At 49.9% G+C, this 17,625-nt stretch overlaps 1 protein-coding gene across 6 annotated transcripts; it reads left to right on the top strand.

Annotated features, from left to right (window-relative positions):
- The first annotated feature begins 236 nt into the window (after nucleotides 1-236).
- On the top strand, nucleotides 237-17,489 carry LOC106969978 (H-2 class I histocompatibility antigen, Q10 alpha chain-like). Of its 6 annotated transcripts, XR_003426530.2 has the most exons (11): nucleotides 237-587; nucleotides 3,698-3,805; nucleotides 8,735-8,995; nucleotides 10,105-10,380; nucleotides 12,145-12,420; nucleotides 12,534-12,644; nucleotides 12,986-13,018; nucleotides 13,279-14,898; nucleotides 15,258-15,428; nucleotides 16,504-16,646; nucleotides 16,769-17,489. XR_003426530.2 is itself a non-coding variant. In XM_053219161.1 (8 exons), exons 2-8 carry the CDS (start codon nucleotides 3,757-3,759, stop codon nucleotides 13,341-13,343), a joined length of 1,071 nt encoding a protein of 356 aa, XP_053075136.1. In that variant the 5' UTR covers nucleotides 237-583; nucleotides 3,698-3,756; the 3' UTR covers nucleotides 13,344-15,246. The 6 variants fall into 6 exon arrangements, 4 of the variants coding, with proteins under 4 accessions (XP_053075136.1, XP_026932773.1, XP_053075135.1 ...); XR_003426529.2 differs by lacking the exon at nucleotides 15,258-15,428; XM_053219161.1 differs by lacking the exons at nucleotides 15,258-15,428; nucleotides 16,504-16,646; nucleotides 16,769-17,489 and having other exon boundaries at nucleotides 237-583; nucleotides 13,279-15,246.
- The last annotated feature ends 136 nt before the right edge of the window (nucleotides 17,490-17,625 follow it).

The following is a 17,625-nucleotide window of genomic DNA, read 5'->3' as shown; positions in this document are numbered from 1 at the left end:
CTGTACTGCTGTCCTCCAGTTGGAAGTGATCAGAGCCATGCTTCTCTGCACGTCTGGACACATCCTCCTGATGCTGCAGGTGCTGCACCCCCAGTTCCACTTTCAGGTTACTATGGGCACACGGTGTAGCAGGAGTGGCAGAAGTCCTCTGACCTTTAAACACCCTTGAAACCAGGTGATCCTCACTGGCCAATTACCAACACGATTGGTTTTCCTATGTATATATAAAGGGGACCGTCGAGGAGCTGTGGGGGACAACGCGGGGGAGTGGGGGAAACTGTGACAATGGCCGTGGGAGCCGGAGCCCGAGGCTTAAGGGGCCGGGCTGGAACTCCAGCTGAGCGAGGCTGGCTGAGGTCGCTGATGCGCTGCCTTCCCAAAGCTGAGCTCTCTCGCTCTCCCCGGTTGGCGCCAGACCACCCACCCCACAGCTGAAGACCGACTCCGGGGAAATCGACGCCCTAGGGACGCGCGCAAGGCTGGCGGACACGGGCTGGCGGTCGTCGGGAGCGCGCACGTCTGGACGCCGCCGCGGACAATGCTGCTGCTGCTGCAACTGCTGTCGCTACTGCGGGAGCTCACGGCAGGTGACTGGGGGGAGAGTCTGGGGGCCAGGGGCAGAACCCCAATCGTTGCCCAGCAGAGCGCGGGTGGGGCTGGGGGAGGCAGGGAGAGATAGGCCACTTCCGGGTTTGGGGAACGAGGATGGTGGGAGAGCCGACCCAGGATTGTAGGAGACGCTAGGCCCTGCGTTAGAGCTCCTGTTTGCTGGCTCCCACGGTTACACTGGGATATAGATTAGAGTATACGGGAAACCGGCGGGACGTGGGGTGCTGGCGGTGACCCCGGCCTGGGACGCAGCCGATGCCATACCTTCTTGGGGGTGCCCTTGGGCACATCTGTTGGACGCCACTCGGTTTCTGGGGCCAGGTCCTCCAACAAGGCCCTGGTGAAGCCCTTGTGGAGTCAGGAATGTGAGAGCGGCTGGCACTTCCCCTGCTATCTAGCTGGGGCAGGCGCCCGCCCTTCGCGGTAGTCTCCCTGGAGCCTTAGCGAGGCTCTGTTGGGTTACCCGAGCATCCCCTGGCGTGGGTTGTTGGGTGAGGAAGATTTCTCTGACCTGGTCCGGAATTTCCATTCTTTCCCAATTTTAATTCTTCCAGCATTGGTAGCTGGGCCTGACATCATCCTGGACTCCCCCACCCCGCCCCCGGCTCCCATAGGGCACTGCCCATCCGGGCCGCATGTATACCCGAACATTTATTAGCACAGGCGGGGAAATGTCCACCATCATAGAAGTAACAATAGCTGGTCACCCTTACGCCAGGCTCTATTTTAAGTACTTCACATACAAGAAGCCATTTCAACTCACAGAACACTTCTCAATTTACTGTTTACAGATTTAATGTACGGCTCAGGACGCTAGGTGGCAGGATCAAAAGTCGGATTTTTTTTTTTTTTTTTTTATGTTATTTTTGAAGGAGAGAGAGACCATGAGCGGGGAAGGGGCAGAGAGAGAGGGGGAGACACAGAAGCTGCGGTGGGCTCCAGGCTCTGAGCAGTCAACATAGAGCCTGATGCAGGGCTGGAACCCAGGAACCGTGAGATCATGACCTGAGCTTTTAAGTCCAACACTTAACCGACTGCGCCACCCAGGAGCCCCAAAAGTCGGAATTCTTAACCTTTTCTATGCCTTAGACCTGGTCCCAGAATGTTTTCAATACATAAAATGAAATATATAAGATTACAAAGGAATCTGATTGTTTCTACAAAGCTATTAAAATCTTTTAAATAGAAATATAAATGTGTGAGATGTAGAATGTATGCTTCTAAGTTAACACGTTTAATAATGCACTGAATAGCAACAATTCCCAGAATTTGTAAGTAGTGAGATTAAAGCATATTTCCAGGTGTCTGCAACAACTGGATTGTGATTCAAAAACACCTGTGGCTTCTGTCTGAGAACAAAGCACAGGCCCTGCTAATCCTGCTGAGCTTTGTTGCCTTCATTCATCATGAGAGAAAAGCTAAATTTCAGCCAGAGGTTAGTGAAAATAAAGAGGTTATTTTTTTCTCTCCAAGTTGAGGCTCCAAAACTCAACAGGATGCATCTACAGAAGGATTCAGCCCTCAGCTCCCCATGGAAAACACTTGAAGGAGAATCAGCTTGGATGTCTGGGAAGAAGATTGGGGAAGAGTTTGGTCCTTGGAATAGTGACCCCAAGGGCATGGGCCACTGTGTCTCTGGGCCAAGATTGTATAACCAGTCTTGGTTTTCAAGTTACATACAGCCTCTAGAGATTCTACTTACAGCACCCCCAAGTCCTCAGGTGTGATACAGGGGCATATGGGTGATTCTAGTTCTGCGTGGCAGGAATGGTCATGAGTGTGGGCACAAAGGCCCTGTAGCCTTTGTAGGGAATGGCCGGGATTGACTTAGGGAGACAGAACTCCAAACCAAAGAGGAGGAAAGGAGTGGAGGATAACCCCGGGGTTTACCAAACTGTAGGAGGGAGATGGCACACAGAGGGGAGGTAGCCAGAGGTTTTTGGCTGCCTGCTCACAACACTCCTGGATGCCAGTCTTTCCCTTTAGAAGCTAGGGAATGAGGAAGTGGCTTTCATGGGGCAGTTATCATGAGTGCTGCAGCAGGGAAGTTTGAAGTGGCCCAAACCTTAGAGGACTTGTTGAACTAAAGAAAGCTGGACCCCACCCCCAGAGCTTTTGATTCAGTAGGGCTAGGTTGGGTCCTGCAAATTTGCATTTCTAGAAAATTCCTAGGTGATGTTGATACAGCTGGTCCTGGAACCACACTAGATTCACTAGCCTAGAATGTTCTTTCCTCCTCACCAACTCCACTGCCTGGTAACTCACAGCTGGTGAGATCCCCTCCAGGTTTCAGCCTATAAGGCCCCTGACCCCAGCACATTCCCACCCCAGGGTGTTTCTGGAGCCTGGTACTTCCTGCACCACAACGCTCATCAGCCCTGCTCACCTTATTGGACCTACTTATTTAATTGTTCAATTGCCACCTCCTTGTCAGACCTGAGCTTCCTTGGGCCCATGTCTGTCTTGGTTTCTCTCTGTCCCCACACACATCCCCACCTAGCTCAGTGCCTAGCTCATAGTAGTAGGTGCTCAACAGATGTTTGCCAAATGAGTAATGTCACAAGGGGAGAGGTCAGGACTGGCCCAGGTGAGCAAGTGTACAAAGCTGGGCAGGGCCAGGCAGAGCCAAGAGGGCATGGGCTCTTCACCTGGCAGCACATGAGCATTACCTGGGAGGTTTCAGTGCCTCTTCCCTCCAAACCAACCAAATGTGTGTCCGTAGCAGAATTGTCAAAGCTGCCAGGAGGTATAGGGGCAGCTGGTTGGAAAACCTCTGGCAGAGGTATGAGCAACCCAGCCCTGGTTTCCCTCTTAAGTGGGAACAGCCTACCTCACAAAAATGCAGTAAAAATATCATGAATTAATCCTTATAAAGCTCTGGCACCAAGACCTAGAACTCAGCCCTTTTGGTTTTATACTTGCATGCTAAGGAAGTTTCTGGTCATTCCTGAGGCAAGGCTCCTATGTCCCTCTTCCCTTCCAATGTGCCTCTTTGTCATTTCATGCCATCTCTCCAAGCAGAAACAAGGATGTGTAGGATGTTTATGCCTTGAGATTCATATTTCCCTTTTCCTTCTCCCCCATGCAGAGAGTCCCTGGGGGCTGCCTGTGGTAGCTGATGGCCCAGCTTCCTTAGCAAAGGTGGTGATGGCAGAACTGGCTGACCTGAAGTTAGAAAACAAGCCATGGCCTGGAGGTAAGGCTCTGCCCATGTGATGAAAAAGGAGGCAAGATGGCAGAGACCAGGAGCCCCGCCCCCCACACCCCCCAAGCTTACAGAAGGGCATGTACAGTCTGGGAACCTGGTAGACTGTCTTTGCTTAGGTAGGGGACACAGAGGCCATACCCTCTGGAAGGTACCCCAGGGGGGCTTCACTTAGGTATCTTTCCCCACCCTCATCCCCCCCATACTCCAGCTCTCTTTTTCCCATGCCCACCTCTCCCTACCAGATAGGAAAGAACTAAGGCTAAGAAAATGATGTCCACAGAACCCTTCCTCCATGCCTATACTTCTTTGTGTTTATTACCTCACCAAATGCTCCAGTGGAGCAGGTCACAGAGGAAGAAACCAAAGCCGGAAGCTGTGAAATAAGGTCACACAGCTAGAGAGTTGTAATCCACATGGATTGTAGGGAGGTGGGGCAGATACAAAAACGTCTACAGAGATTGGGGCAGGAAAGGGGTAGGGTACCTCATTCCCCACCATAGTCAGAGAAAAAGGGAGGCTGTGCATAAGAGGGCAGGACTGCCCCTTTTGTGTGTGGGGGGTGGGAGGGGTGGGTAATGTGGCCCAGTAACCAGGAATCAGCAGTGAGGGAAGGGGTGGATGATGACACAGAGCCTGAGGTAGCAGAGGGCATGTGGCCACTTTTGTGCCCCCAGCCAGCCACACACTGTTAGTCTTTATAATGTGTTCACTAAAGGGCAGGTGCAGGCCAGGGGACACCTTGAGAATCTGAATAATGCAGTCTGGCACTGCTTTTTGCTACTGGTGTGAGCTTGGCAGTTGACTTTGCCTCTTTGGGGCTCAGTTTCCCCATAGACAGGAATAGTAGTGGCACAATACCTGCCTGATAAAATTGTCATGAGGGTTAATGGAGCCAAAATTTTGTAAAGTGCTCAGGACAGGGCCCAGCACCTAAGTGCTTTATAACTATTTTGTGATTTTAAAAAATAATACATTGATAGACTTCCCCTCATTTTTTAAACTAAAGTAACTGGCTACTAGAGCAGCTAATATTAATAAATAGAAATGTTACCTAGGAAGCAAATTGTGCACTTGCCCCAACGAAACAACCAGATGTGTGTTGGTGTCTTTCCTGCAGGCCTGAACTTGGATCTCTTGTTCTTTCCCACCTTCCCACACCTAGGAAAGAGCATGTCAGCACCTGTGCGGCCTCTTTGCTTCAGTGGTGGGAATACCACGGTCCCTGCACCCTCACTCTGCGTTCCCCAGGCCTCAGTCTTAGTGGCAGCTTAAAGACTGGCACAGCTTTCAGAGGACATCTCTCTTCCCAGACTGTGCATCTTTCTCTCCTTTTCAGGGCAGCAGAACCTCCAGAGCTCATGGGTTTGAACTGCCCACCAAACTCACAAGACACAACAGACTTTAGTCTCATGTTATATGTATTTGTTTTCTATAGCTGCTATAACAAGGGGACCACGGGGTGCCTGGATGACTCAGTCGGTTAAGCGTCTGACTTGGGCTCAGGTCATGATCTCACTGTTCATGGGTTCGAGCCCTGCGTCCGGCTCTGTGCTGACAGCTCAGAGCCTGGAGCCTGCTTCAGATTCTGTGTCTCCCTCTCTCTCTGCCCATCCCCCGCTCGTACTCTGTCTCTCTCACAAAAATAATAAATAAACATTAAAACAAAATTTAAAATAAAAGGGGGGGACCACAACTTGGTAGCTTAAGACAACATACATTTATTCTCTTAGATTTCTGAAGGTCAGAAGTCCAAAATGAGCTTCACTGGGCTAAAACTAAGGTGCCACAGGAGAGCTCCCTACAAAGGCTCTCAGGAAGAATCCATTTCTTTGCTTTTTCCAGCTTCTAGAGCTGCATTCCTTGGCTCATGGCACCTTCCTGCCTCTTTCTCTGTTCCATCTTCACATCATCTTCTCTGATAGTCATGGAATCTTCCTCTGTCTCCGTTTCATAACAACACATTTATGGCCTGCCTAGATAATCCTGGATAATCTCTCCATCTCAAGATCCTTAATTTTTTATTTCTTTTTATTTTTTATTTATTTTATTTTTTAACCTTTTTTATTATCTTTTTTTACAATCATCATTAAGCTCAAGATCCTTAATTTAATCACACCTACAAAATCCCTGTTACTATATAAGGTAATATTCATAGGTTCTAGGGATATCTTGTGGGAGTGGGGGGCATGATTCAGCTACCATACTGTGCTCCCTTAGTTGTGGAGAAGGCAGGACAGAAACTACAACATGCATGGCTTCCCCACCACTCAGGAGGCCCAGCAGCTACCCAAGGGCACAGGCTCTTTGCCCTCCATCACCCCACAAACAAGCAGAGCTTCTGCAGATCACAGCCAAGGAGAAGGTGGGTCACCTTAACATAGAGAAGCCACAACCTCTGTTCCTTCCAAGGCCTGCATGCCTGTTTACAGCTCCCAGCCCAGGAGCATCCCACTAATCTTAACTCAGTGGTTTGCAAGGAAACAACACCCTGAGACTCAGTCATTTCCCAGGAGGCCCACACCAGTCCAGACCTGCTATCAGTTCTTCACTCAAACACTTTCAACGTTGATCCCTCTCACCTCCCATAAGGAGGTTTCATCAGTGTGAGAAGAGGGCTCCTCTGTATTCTTCCTAAGCTTAGAAAAAGCAGGCTTGGGGCACCTGGGTGGCTCATTCGGTTAAGCATCCAACTTCGGCTTATGTCATGATGTCACAGTTCATGAGTTCGAGCCCTACATCAGGCTCTGTGCTGACAATTCAGAGCTTGGAGGCTGCTTCGGCTTGTGTCTCCATCTTTCTCTGCCCCTCCCTGCTCTCACTCTCTCTCTCTCTCTCTCTCTCTCTCAAAAATAAATAAACATTTTAAAAAAAGAAAGAAAGAAAAAGAAAAAGCAGGCTCTGGGGAGAGAATCTGGGCTCTTCCCTTTCTAGTTACGACTTTGGGTGCTGTACTTGCCCTCCCCTGGGCTTCAGTTCCCTCATCTGCGAAACAGGGCCAATCACATCAACTTCTCGGGTTTATCCTAAGGATCAACTGAGATGGTGAATGAAAAGCAGTTAGACTGGTGTAGGGCACACAGTGGTCACTGTCCAAAACTGACAGCTCTGATCATCATCATTGCCCTTCATGTTCTTGTTTTTTGTCCAACTCAGTAAACGCTGGAAGTGTCCACTGTATGCCAAGCATGGTGTTCTTCCAAGACCCATAGAAACACTAGTGGCACAGTCAGATGTATTGCCTGCCTTCATGGAGTTTCATAGGGAGCCCAGAGACCCCTGAGGGATGTCTGGGTGGAATCAGAAGGGGTTCCTGGAGGAAGGGACGCTGACCTTCAAACCTGAGGGCTGAGGAGACATTGGCTGAGAGAAGAGAGGGAGCAGCAGGAACTGCAGGTACAAAGCGCCTGGGCAGAGTTTGATGTGGTTATAAAATAGTAGCAGGAGTTGTGAGGATGGGGATGCGTTTGACTCATCCCTTCATATCTGAATATTCAAATGTTAACCACCTGTTGTGTGCCAGCAGCTGTTGCAGGCTGGGAAAGAAGGATGATCTTTTTTTTTTTTTTTTTTGAAAGAGCACAAGCGAGAGGCAGAGAGAGAGGGAGAGAGAATCCTAAGTAGACTCCATGCTGTCAGTGGAGAGCCCAACACAGGGCTCAACCCCATGAACCCATGAGATCATGACCTGAGCCAAAATCAAGAGTAGGATGCTTAACCGACTGAGCAGCCCAGGTGCCCCAGGAGAATGATCCTTACAGTAATCTCTGCCCTTGGGGAATGGATGTTACAGGGGAGAGACAGACTATGAACAAGATAAACAGATAAAGTGCATGTTCTCTAGGAGGTGGTAATAATGCCCTAGAGAAAAACACTGTTGGGAGTGCTGGGGTTGTAAGTATTTAACAGAGTGGGCAAGGAAGGCTTTACTGGGAAAGCAGCATTTGAACAAAACCTGTTTTTTTTTTTTAATGTTTATTTATTTTTGAGACAGAGAGACAGAGCACGAATGGGGGAGGGGCAGAGAAAGAGAGGAAGACAGAATCTGAAGCAGGCTCCAGGCTCTGAGCTGTCAGCACAGAGCCTGATGCGGAGCTCGAATTCACGGACCATGAGATCATGACTTGAGCTGATGTCGGATGCTTAAACGACTGAGCCACCTAGGTGCCTCCTGAGCAAGACCTTTTAAAAAATTAAGGGAGTGAGCCCTGGGTGAATCTCTGAGAAAGGTGGACTGAGGTTTTTTTTTTAAAGATACAGCATTTGTTTTCGTAGCTTGAGTCAGGCCTGGCTGCTAAATAGATTTCATCTCCAGCATCAAGTTGAATGGATGAGTTGGTGCTTCTGGAGATAGTGGAGAACAAATATTAGGGCAGCATTTGGACATAAAGAGAAGAGATGACTAGCACTGTCTGCTACGGGAACAGGAGTAAGTGGAGAGTGCAGTCAAGATGCCACCAGCTTGGCAGCAATGGTTCAAACCAGGAGTGATGGCTCAGCTTCATCAGGCATCTCTGGGGAATGAATAACTTCACGTAAATTAAGTTTAAAAACAATCAATTTTTTTTTAATCATACCTTTTTTATTGTGAGACGGAAAAACAGTAATCATACTTACAGAGATGAGTGTAAAGCATGAGCAAGTAAGCCTGAGTCAGGAGCTGAGAAACTTCCTAAAAATAAAGTCCACAAGCCTGAGCAAATAAACTTTGGCCTCAGTGCTTGCTTGCTTGCCTGATTGATTGATTCTTTATTTAAACTATTTGGATACACTTATTTTCTTAACTGAAATTCTCAGTTCTTGCTCTTACTGATAAGCAAATACTCTGGATAGGTTTCCACCGCCAATCCCATCAGTCACCCAACCTGTGGTGCAGATCCTGGCAGTGCATAGGAGCCTTATTGTTTCATGTCTTCACAGGGACACACTCTCTCCACTACCACTACCTGGCCCTATCAGAGCCAGGCCCGGGCCTTCCTCAGTTTCTGGCTGTAGGCTACGTGGATGACCAGCCTTTCATTCATTATGACAGTCGTGTGGACAGAGCCAAGCCCCAGGCCCCGTGGATGGCAGCTGTGGACACCCAGTACTGGGAAACAGAGACCCAGAAGCAGAGAGCCTGGGCAAAGGTGCAGCAGGTGGAGACATGGACTGTGATGGGCTACCACAACCAGAGCAGTGGTGCGTCAGAGGCTCCTGCCACCCCACATCCTCCTTCCTTCATACTTTCAATGCTGACCCTCTGGGCAGCCATGCCCTTCCAGTTGGGAACAGAGGTCACTCCACTGAGCCCATAAGAGGGTACAAGGCATGCTCCTGATGCATAGCTTTCCCACCACAAGGACCAAGCAGGGGCCATAGGGGCCTTCAGAATAAGTTGTGGCTCCAGTGGCCAGCCCATTGGGCTAGCACAGCAAGCATCCACAGAAGTTAGGGACTCACAACACCTCCCCTTCAGCTACCCATGGTTCCAGACCTCAGCAGACTGGCAGAGGCAGAGGCTTTTCCCTACCTCATCCCTCATCCTCACCAAACACTTAAATCACACCCACCCACCAGGCTCTCAGACACCAACTCTGCCATGCAGGGAGGGAAACCAAATGAACTTGAACTAGGCAGACAGCTCAGGGTGGGAAAGAGAACCTAGTTAAAGACCCCTGCTCTACCCAGTGTTAGGTATAGCATTCTCTCAGGCTTCTGCTTCCTTATCTCAGCAAAGGCTAGCTCATGCCTACTGATGGCTGCTGCTAATGCTGCATGTGTGCTTGTGGGGCACTTGTTCTCAGCCCTTTCCCATCCTGTCCCTGGAAACCCAAACTGAAACCTCAGGTCCCAGATGCCTCAGAGGGAGTAGATTTAAAAGCCCAAGGCTGGGACAAGCTATACATTAGCCCAGGGGCCCCAGAATAATAAGCATGACCAGCCCCCAGGTGCTGTGGCAGCAGCCAGGTTCACATTTTAACATCTCTTTCACATCTCTGAAATTGGGGCGTGATTTCATCTTACCACGAGTGTATTTTAAGGACATCTTACTTCCATAAGTAGCAGAGTTTTCCTTCTAATAACAATGCCTGTAGTTATGTATGCAAGTGTTCTCACGTGAGAAGCCCAACGGGTTTCTCAGCCCTGGCCTGCTCATGAAAATTACCCAGGGAGCATTTTTTGTAAATGGCACCACTCTGACCCCCTCCCATCCTTCAGAGGCACCCATGGGTGGTGGGCTTCTCCCCAGCCTCAGGGATACGACCTATAGCCCAGGCAAACCGCAGCCTGCTTGCCCACATGCACAGGCACACACAGCACTCAGCGAACGTTTGGCTGTGAGATCCGGGAAGACGGCCATACCAGCAGCTTCTGGCAGTTTGGCTTTGATGGCCAGGACCACCTGTCACTGGACCTGGAGACTCTGAGCTGGGTGTCAGCCAAGCCTGTGGCTGTGCAGACCAAGCGTTGGTGGGAAACAGAGCGCTGCTATGCCGAATACGACAAGGCCTACCTGGAGGGCCTCTGCCTCACTTCCCTGCACAGGTACCTGGAGCTGGGCAGCCAGAGCCTCACCCGGAAAGGTAAGGTGCAGCTTGTGGCAACACAGAGGGGCCCACACTCCCGTTCTCGAGGATCTTGGCGGGGTGAGGAGATAGGCTGTGTTTCCCTGGCTCAGACAAGCCCAATTGGCCCCAGAAAGAAGGCTGACTAGCCAACAGCTTCCTCAAGTAGGGCAGCACAGAAGCTTGGACCTTGGGCCCTCATTCCAGGTGAGGTAGAATGGGGAGTTCATGCCCCATGATATGGTCTTGGTGAATGAGGCTCTGACTCTGGGCCTCATTTTATTCATCTATAGAATAAGTAGGTTAAAGTAGTTGGCTCATAAAGTCCTTTGCGGGTTTAACATCCTGTGGTTCTCCTTGGGAAATGTACCTCAGGCCCCAGGGGATAGCATCCATCACTAGGCCAGTCCCTGGACTACTGGGGACTGCCAGGGAATCTGAGCATGACCCCTCATGCTAAACATGCTCCTCAGACTCCAGGTGCATCCTAAATTCTTGACTCCAGCCAGCAGGGCTGGAGATACAAGGACTAGGATGGACCCTAGGGAAAGTGGGTGCATGGGGGTGCTGAGGCAGAGGCCTCACTGGCTACTAGTGGGTAGGGCTGGTCAGAACACCCAACACACCATGGATGTTCGGTGATGGACTGGTGGGATGTGAATCAGCTGAGGCAATGGGGAGGACATTCCTTGAAGGGAAGGCAGGGAAAATAACATCAAGAGAAGATGTGATTATGAGAGTAGAGTGTGTGTGGGGGGGGCGGTGGTCAGGGCTCAGGTACTGGAGCCTAGCCTGCAGATCCACGTCCTGGCTCCAGGACTGGCTAGCTGTGTGACCTTGGGCAAGTTACTTGCCCTTTCTGTGCCTGAGTTTCCTCATTAGTATTACAGGGATGGTAACAATAGCCCCTGCCTCCAAGAAGCACCATATTGGTGTTTTAAATGAGTGTTGAGCTCTCATCCAGCAGCAGGGGGATGTTCTACACACATATCACCTGATGAATTCATCAGGAATCTCCACAGAAACAGAACCAACAGGATATGTTTAGAGAGAGAGAAAGAGAAAGGGACATATTTAAGGAATCCACCCATGTGATTGTGGAAGCTCGGGAGTTCCAAGATCTGCAGTTGGCAAACCTGGAGACCTAAGGGAGCCAGTGTTTCAGTTTGAAACTATAGTCAGGAAAAGACTGATGCGCCAGCTGAAGGTATTTCTTCTTACTCAGACTTTTTGCCCTGTTCAGATCTTCAAGTGATTGGATGGAGTCCACTCACATTGGGAACAGCAATCTGCTTTACTGAGTCTACTGATTCAGATGTGAATCTCACCCAGAGTAATGCTTGAGCAAATGCCTAGGCACAGTGTGGTCCAGTAAAGTTGACACATAAAATGAACCATCACTCACGGATTATGTCATTTGGAACAATCCTGAGAGGAAAAAACAAAGAATCCCCATCCGGCCCTGAGAGACTGGAGGATTGTGGACAGGAGTCAGGCTGGGCTTCAATTCCAGGCTGTCTGGCTCCAGAGCTACACACATGACCACCTCCTTCCAAAGTGAGGGAAGGACCATCCTTCTTGCCTTCACTTCTTGTTAGACACCTACCATGTGCAAGAAGTTATGGAGGAAGTATGTAAAGTCTCTGAGAAAGCCACAGGGTTTCTGTGGGTAGAAGGGGTGTCCTCCACCCTGGAAAATGCTAGAGCAGCCCAGGATCAGGCATGAGGAATGAGCAGAGAGCAGCTTCTCACCAGCCTTCCTCCCTCAACCTCTCTCTGCAGAGCCGCCCAAAGTGCAGGTGACAAGACACACAGCTGAGGATGGGAGCATCACACTGAGATGCTGGGCCCGGGGCTTCTACCCACGGGACATCTCATTGAGCTGGTGGCTGGGGGAGGACGAGCTGGTTCAAGAGGCCGAGTATGTGGAGACACGCCCCGATGGAGATGGTACCTACCAGACATGGGCGGCCGTGCGGGTGCCAGCCAGGATGGAGAATGGGTACATTTGCCATGTGCAGCACTCCAGCTTGAACCATACACTCACTGTGGCCTGGGGTGAGGAGATGGGCTTGGCAGAGGGGATGAGGAGGAGCAGGGGAGGGTCCCAGGGAACCCAGAGACAGTCCCATGGCATGGGGCTGGTGCCCCCTTTTCTCTGCCGTCCTTAGAAGCACCCTCTCATCAGTGGATAACCAGTGCCAAGGTTATCTCCATCATCTTCACCATCACTTTCTTGCTTGTGGCTGGAGTTTTGATTTTCATCAAGCAGTACTCTCAAGGTAGGTAGGGAAGAAAAAAAAGTGGTGGAGGGTCCTCACAGCCAGCTCAACCCTATAGGGAGGAATGCTCTGCTCCCATCCCTTCCACCAGAACTGTTCTCTCTTGGGGAGAAGCAACTACTATTGAACACCTGTCCCCATCTGTGGAAAAGCACAAGTACCCCCACCCAATAGCCATACATTGCCCTAAAGACACTGTGGATCACACAGCCAGGGAAGACCACTAGGATTGACCTTCAAAAGACCCGAGAGGGGGAGAGGGAGTGGAAGGTGGGTACCTGGGACCCCCACCTCTGCCTACCACCCACCTAGTCTCTCCTTTTGTGTTCTTTTTCCCATAGCCAGGAATAAGGAATCTTGCAAACAAGCCCCAGGTGATTGTGGGATGGGTGGGTTGGGGAGAGGAAGCCCCAGGTGCTCCCAAGCATGGCTAAGATGCCTGAAAACCAAAAATGGAGGCAGGGTGGTGGGCGGAAGCTTTCTGTCTCCAGCATGGCCCCATCCCTCACCCTCTGCTCCCTCCCACCACCTGGGAGCCAGGTGGAGGGGGCAGGGAGCACTCCATTGAGCCACTGCTGAGTTTGGGAGAGGGCTGGGGAGCAGTCTGGATCACCTCCCTACTTTCTCCCTGCAGGTGGAGAGGAGCCTCATAATTCCCAAAACCCAATGAGCGTGGAGACTGCTCAGCTGCTCTGCTGACACAAGTTCACTGTCACAGATCAAGGAGGTGTTTTATAGAGGTTTTGGGGGCATCCAGTGTGCTAGCTGGCTGGCAGTGGTGATCCAACTCTGAAGGGCCCACCCCACCTCAAAACTGAGCCCTCCTCAGCTCCATCAGCCTCATCACAAGCAGTCTGGGCCAGTAAGATTTGCCGTCTTCCTGAAGTCCTTTTAAAAGTCTAATTGTCTCCAGTTTGGGGGCGTGGGAAGGAGGGCAGTAATAATTCCTCAGATCGGTTCACACTTGACAATTTGCACGATAAATTCATGTAAAGTGTAAATCCCACCTGAGCCTCTCAGGTACTCTGTGAGTTCGGTGATGGTATTCTCACCTCCACTTCCCCAACATGGAAACCACAGCTATGGGAAGTTGAGGAAGAACCAGAAGAACAGTCAAGGAGTTATGGGGGCAGCATGGCCAAATGCCTACCTCCTTTTATAAATGTGTTCTTGTGTGTATGTATATTTTCTTTTATAAAGAAGATTGGAGTGTTGGGGGGTGTGAGGATATGTGGTTCCTGCAGGGTGAGGGTGGGTGTGTGAGGACAAGGGGGTCCATGATGTGTGTGAGGGTGTATAGGGAGTGACAGTGTATGAGTGGGGGGGGGGGCAGGGGGTGACTTTGTGTGTATGAGAAATTCAAGGGACAGGTGCCCAGGGACCTGTTAGCCCAGGGCAGCTGAAGGATGGAAAACAATACAGTCAGCATTTTCCATCCGGTCCTCTTGAATGGTTTGAATTTTTACAATAAGTACGTGTTAGTTTTACATTAAGGGAAAGAGAAGTTTCACTATGTCCTGTGGAAATGCTTGTTAAGAATTCTTGTTAAGGATGTGTCTGGGAAGGTCCAGCCTCTCCTTCTCTGAATTTCAGTATAGCAGAAACCCTACATCTCCTTTGTAAATAAGAATCTCCTGGGGAGCACACATTTTTGTTTATTCAGAGAGCAGTTCAAGTCTCATGGCCGGCCAGCAAATGTGCAAAGGGAGAGGACTCCAGAGCCACAGCAGAGGGACCACTCCACTGGCATAAAGGACACAAGCTTGGGCCCTTAACAGGGCACCCTCTGCCTCTCTGTAGAGCCCCAAGGCATGACTAAGCCTCTTGTGGGGATTTCTGAAATCTTCATGTCTGCAGCCCTGGGAGGCCCCAAGCTGAAAGATGTGAAAGATTTATGATACTAGACAGATTCAGCCTGCCCTGGTGGCCTGAAGAACCTCAGCAGTGAGCTTGCAACTATGTGATTGCACTGAAAATGTGTCTCTAATGTCTGTCTGCCTGTCTTAGTGCTGCCATCAGGATCCATGCTGTGCTGGTTCTGAGCACTTTTACATGTACTAAACTGTGTGATCCTCATAACACGCCTGTGTGGGAGAATTAATCCTGTGCTACAGGTGAAGACATTGAAGCCCAAGGTCCTATGGCTGGTTTGTGCCAGAGCCAGGACATGAAACCAGGAAGTCTGTGGCTACAGTCTGGGCACTTCACTACTGCACCAAAAACCTCAATGACATCTGTGCCATTCTGTAAATGGGTATGTAAGCACAAATCTGCAATCCCTTATCTGCAATTGTGAAAATCCTAACCCAAAACCAGAAGTTCCTTCTTTATTTTGGCACAACCTGAAGTGAAGTGAGGCTATTTGTAGGCCAGTGTGCCTTTTCACAATTTTCCACAGATATATTGATATATTTGATTATGGAGTGGTGCCCCAGACAAACTCTGGAGATGTTATGTAACACTCAGCATCTGTACTTTGGCATTTTCTAAAGCCCAAAGAATTCTAAATTCTTAAATACATCTGGCCCCCAGGGTTTCAGGTAAGGGCTGTGGACCTGTATTAATAAGATTTTTGTGGTAATAAATATTTTATTTTTACACTTGTCTGTACAGTGAAAATGTTGAGGCACAAGGTGGGTCTGGCCCACACCAATGGAAGGCACAAGTGCCTGTGCTGACCTTTGAAGATGTGCTTAGGATCTCCAGAGCAAAGGTCAAAACTCCATCCCTGAGGAGCATGAGGGCCCAGTGTATTTGTGGAGAAGCAGATGGGAGGAGGCTCTGGTCAGTCAGTCTCACTTTGAATTAGTATAGCTATGTCACATTTCTGTCCCCCTACCCCCAAAGACATCAGGCTCCTTCACCCACAGCTAACTTTACCCACCCCATCCTCCAGCATTGGTCCTGCCTAGTAAAGCATAGGCCTTAGACCAGCAGTTTGTGTGGCTTCTTTGATACAGAGGGTTTGTAAATTCAGGGAGCCTTAGACGAGGTACTCATCCCACTGACACTGGCTTCTATAAGTGTGAGCCTTGGGCAGAATGGGCTAGAATTTCCTGTTCAGTTCTGCGCATCTCTATGTGCAGAACTCTGAGAACTTCTTGGGCTGTGCGGGATTGTAGGACCATCTCTCCTCATCAGAGAGAGGGCAGAAAGGCCATGGACTGATACAGTTTCAGAACAGTGCCTACAGGATGGCAGCAGAGCCCCAGCCACCTGCCACAACCCAAAGGGTAGGGTCACCACTTATCAGAGTGGCCTCATTGGCTACTTGGTTTAGAAATTGCCTGAGGGCTTAGGCTATGCTGTCTGTATCTGCCCTAGATAACCATTCCTTTTTTTCACCTCACTTCCTTTGCCTGATGGCCTTCCTCAACCTCCACCTACCTGACCTTCCCGGTAGTTGGGAACCTGACATCTGCATGGGAACCTGGGACTCTGGGGACAGGGCCTGGTAGACAAAAATATCTTGAGGAGAGGGGTGGCCACTACACTGCCCCCTAACATGGGGGGGGGGGCTGTTCTCCCCTTTCCTGAGTCCTACTAACCCAATAACTTCTAGTTCACACCCCTGAAAGAATCTGATCTTCTTGTTGCCAAGGGCACCACCATTCTGACGTTCAGGAAGTATCTGCTCTATAACTGGATTATGAGATCTTGGCAACTGAGCATCCTTCAGCTTTATTTTGTTTCAATCATATTTCCTTTACAGACTAGTTCAGTGTTTGCCCATGGAACCATAAAATAAATTTTAGACCTAAAGGAACCCCATATAGCACCCTACAAGCCCCTGATAATTTGACACACTCTCCCCCACAAACCCCATGATCATGCCACCTCTTTCTGCTTCTCATGTTAGAGTCCTTCCTGTCCAGGATGTCAGCTCTCTCCAGTGCACAGCTCTCTTTCTCTTCCACCCACACCCCAAGCATATATTGGTTTAAGTCCAGTGCACCTGCAAAACCTGAGACAAAGGAACATGCACCAGCACCTCATGGCCAGGTAGGAGGTGAACCTGGGAGTCCCGAGTCTAATTCCCCAGAGGGATGAACAGGCCCAGAAAATAGGGTGGTCTCGCTTAACCCAGGCCTTGCTCCCTCTCCCATTTTTGTTTCTCTGCTTAGCAATGGATGGTCAGTGATCTCAACCAAAAGACAGGGGCTCTGGACCCAGCAGGACCAGCCTAGATGCCCTGCCTGCCTACCTCCCTGGTTCTTTCCTCAGCCACTCCTGCCTGGAGAGAAGCTCGTGAGAGGACAGAAGGCAAACACAGAGGGAGTTCATCTGAGCCCCAAGTGTTCCCCTGGGTGCCCCCTGATTACTACCACAGTCTTAGGAGTAGACAGAGGCAGGAGGGCAAGTGAGGAGGGTTCTAAGCACACTTGGAAGCAGTAAAGGGGCCTACAAATCTGGCAAGGACAGGAAGACAGCTTTGCGAAAAATCACAGACCCACAGGAAAAGCAGCCTTCTCACCCAGCAGGGCAATACTTCCACTAGCTGCTCCTGAGAACTGCTTCTCTCTCTCAGCCCAGACTGGCCTGGCCTTGGGTCAGAACCATGGGATCTCCATCCACAGGCCATCCCCTCACTCACAGAGGCCAAGACATCTTCCCCACGGGAGGAATGCTACATCAGACTTCTCTAGTCTTCAGGCTGCACGGAGATACCCCTCCACTGACACAGATCTTACCTGCTAACCCTCTGGACTCTAGTCCCAAACCACAACTTTTTCCAGACCACCATATTTAGGGCAGAATTCAGTGTGGCCTGGAATTGTGCTTTGTGATGATTCGAATGAATGAATGCATTGATTAATAAATAATAAATTATGAGTATTGGATGAATATTAGCTTCTATGTCCACCAAATACAAGGCTTCCTTACAGGCTATCCCCATTGCAGCCTCAGTCCTGTAAGTAACTGCAGTGTTCCAATCCTAGAATGCCACACCTACTCTCCCCACAGCCTCCAGGAATTCTCT

Source organism: Acinonyx jubatus, chromosome A1, assembly GCF_027475565.1.
Source record: "Acinonyx jubatus isolate Ajub_Pintada_27869175 chromosome A1, VMU_Ajub_asm_v1.0, whole genome shotgun sequence".
In the NCBI taxonomy this organism is placed as follows: domain Eukaryota; kingdom Metazoa; phylum Chordata; class Mammalia; order Carnivora; family Felidae; genus Acinonyx; species Acinonyx jubatus.
Note: the sequence above shows the minus strand (reverse complement) of the source record. Positions and strands in the feature narration are given on the sequence as shown.

Excerpts from the sequence above, each read along its gene's own strand:
- LOC106969978 (XM_027076972.2), top strand. The coding sequence starts at position 539 with ATGCTGCTGCTGCTGCAACTGCTGTCGCTACTGCGGGAGCTCACGGCA. Across the intron at positions 12,421-12,533 it reads TACACTCACTGTGGCCTGGG|AAGCACCCTCTCATCAGTGG; the intron begins GTGAGGAGATGG and ends TGCCGTCCTTAG. Across the intron at positions 12,645-12,985 it reads CATCAAGCAGTACTCTCAAG|CCAGGAATAAGGAATCTTGC; the intron begins GTAGGTAGGGAA and ends TTTTTCCCATAG.